The following is a 1,864-nucleotide window of genomic DNA, read 5'->3' on the forward strand; positions in this document are numbered from 1 at the left end:
ATGGTCAATACCATAACCTTCCCACAAAGCAAAGGAGGGCAAAAGCTCTTCAAAGGTGGCCCCACTGACATTGAAACATGGCTGAAAGGCAAGTTCTGCCCAGGTCAGACCAACTGAGCCAAAACTGAGATTCCCATCATACAGACTCAAACTATGCTTCTGGACAGTTCTGCTATATGATCTGGCCGAAGAACCACCTTGAATATCTTTCAGGCCCTTCAACTTTCCTGGCTTGAATCCATCAAAGGATACACTATGCCAGGAACAACATCTCACTATTGCCAGGTTCCATGCACAGAGCTATAGGGATCACCCTCTCAGGGCCTTGAGACCTGCAGTAAGCTCTCCTTCTGGAACAAAATCACCATGCATAGTGCCCACATACTCACTTATTTCCCCTAAAGCTCCAAACTACTAAAAAGGCTATATATTTTTCTAAGATATATATATAGTATATATACTAAGATATGCTCATATCTTAGAAGATCATCAGCTTTAAAATCCAAACAGAATGACCTGTTCAGCTTCATGTGGCCTCACATTGACATAGCAGAGGATAAGCCCAGCTAAGAAAACGAAAGGACAAGGTTTTAGGTGTTGCACTCCAACACTTTTTACTGCCCCAGAACCCAGCAAATGTAGACATCAGCAGGAAATCAATCGAACTTGAATAGGAAGAATTTGAGTAAAAATATTGGCTATTTTTCCCTTTAATCTTCAGTTTAAGCATGACTGCCACTCAACACTATAAACCAGAAGTCTTGATCTTGTCTGGGTTTCCCGCATGCTTAAAATTTGCCCCAGTCTCTGAAGATCTTCTCCAGCTTCTGGCTAAGGAAAACTTTGCCTTTCACTTTGAACTTTCCCGCCAGGAAAGCCTTCTGTGGGTTCATCTTACCCACAACTAACTCCATGAATACAGAGTCGGGAATGATGAAGACAGTGTCTGCCGGAAGCCGGGCAGATCCCAGGTACGTGTCCCCAGAACCATTCTTGAGGTCAATGGTCCATTGCAGAACGGTCTTCCCACCTTTGGTGATGTCCAGCTGAAAGATGGCGTTCACTTTCTTTACCAGTTGGGCTCCTACTTCTTTGATGTGATGGCTAATGTCCTCAAACACGGAGAAGCCCTGAAAGTCTGACAGCTCTAGAGGGTGTGGCAATGCTGGCTGTGTGGCCGACCCCAGAGCCAGAGAATGGCAAGTCTGGGGCCTATCTCCTGCTTTGATCTTGGCTTGAGGACCAGTTCTCTTCCACATCTTACTGTGGTCCTCTTTACCTTGCCATCTGGCCTATGAGTGGCTGTGGCCAGGTTAATGCTTGAAGGTCAGATTGTGACATCAAAGGCAAGGCTCCAGCGGGGTCTGAGGCTGGTGTGTGTGCTGCAATCTTATTGGCCAAACAAATCCTAAAATATGACATAGGGTAGGGGTTCAGACAAGTAATTGTGAGGCAGAAATATACCACATCCTCCTCCCACACACCCTACCACCACCACCACACCTGAACAATTAGCACCTCTGGGGCCATGAGGCCAAAGGTCTGAACTCTGGTGGGGGTCAGGATACCTGGCCCCAGACTGATCTCTAGCGACATGAACAACTGTATCTTTTCAATGCAGTCTTCTCCCGTGTTTCAACCTTGATTGAGAAGACAATTATTTTGATTCCTTTAAAAGTATATAATTCCATCCTAAATGTCACCATAGAACCTTCATCCAGCAACTGATGGAAACAGAGGCAGAGACCCACATTGGAGCACTGGGTTGAGCTCCCAAAGTCCAGCTGAAGAGTGGGAGGAGTGAGACTTTGAGTGAGACATCAAGACCATGATGGAGACCCCACTGAAACAGTTTACCTGAGCT

At 46.0% G+C, this 1,864-nt stretch overlaps 1 protein-coding gene across 1 annotated transcript; it reads right to left on the reverse strand.

Moving 5' to 3' along the window:
• Window positions 1-588: 588 nt before the first annotated feature.
• Scp2d1 (SCP2 sterol binding domain containing 1) lies at window positions 589-1,357 on the reverse strand. The gene has a single exon (XM_048455581.3). It carries the CDS (start codon window positions 1,257-1,259, stop codon window positions 789-791), a length of 471 nt encoding a protein of 156 aa, XP_048311538.2. The 5' UTR covers window positions 1,260-1,357; the 3' UTR covers window positions 589-788.
• Between the last annotated feature and the right edge of the window lie 507 nt (window positions 1,358-1,864).

The sequence above is a fragment of the Myodes glareolus genome, chromosome 10 (genome assembly GCF_982192425.1).
Source record: "Myodes glareolus chromosome 10, mMyoGla1.1, whole genome shotgun sequence".
Taxonomy (NCBI): domain Eukaryota; kingdom Metazoa; phylum Chordata; class Mammalia; order Rodentia; family Cricetidae; genus Myodes; species Myodes glareolus.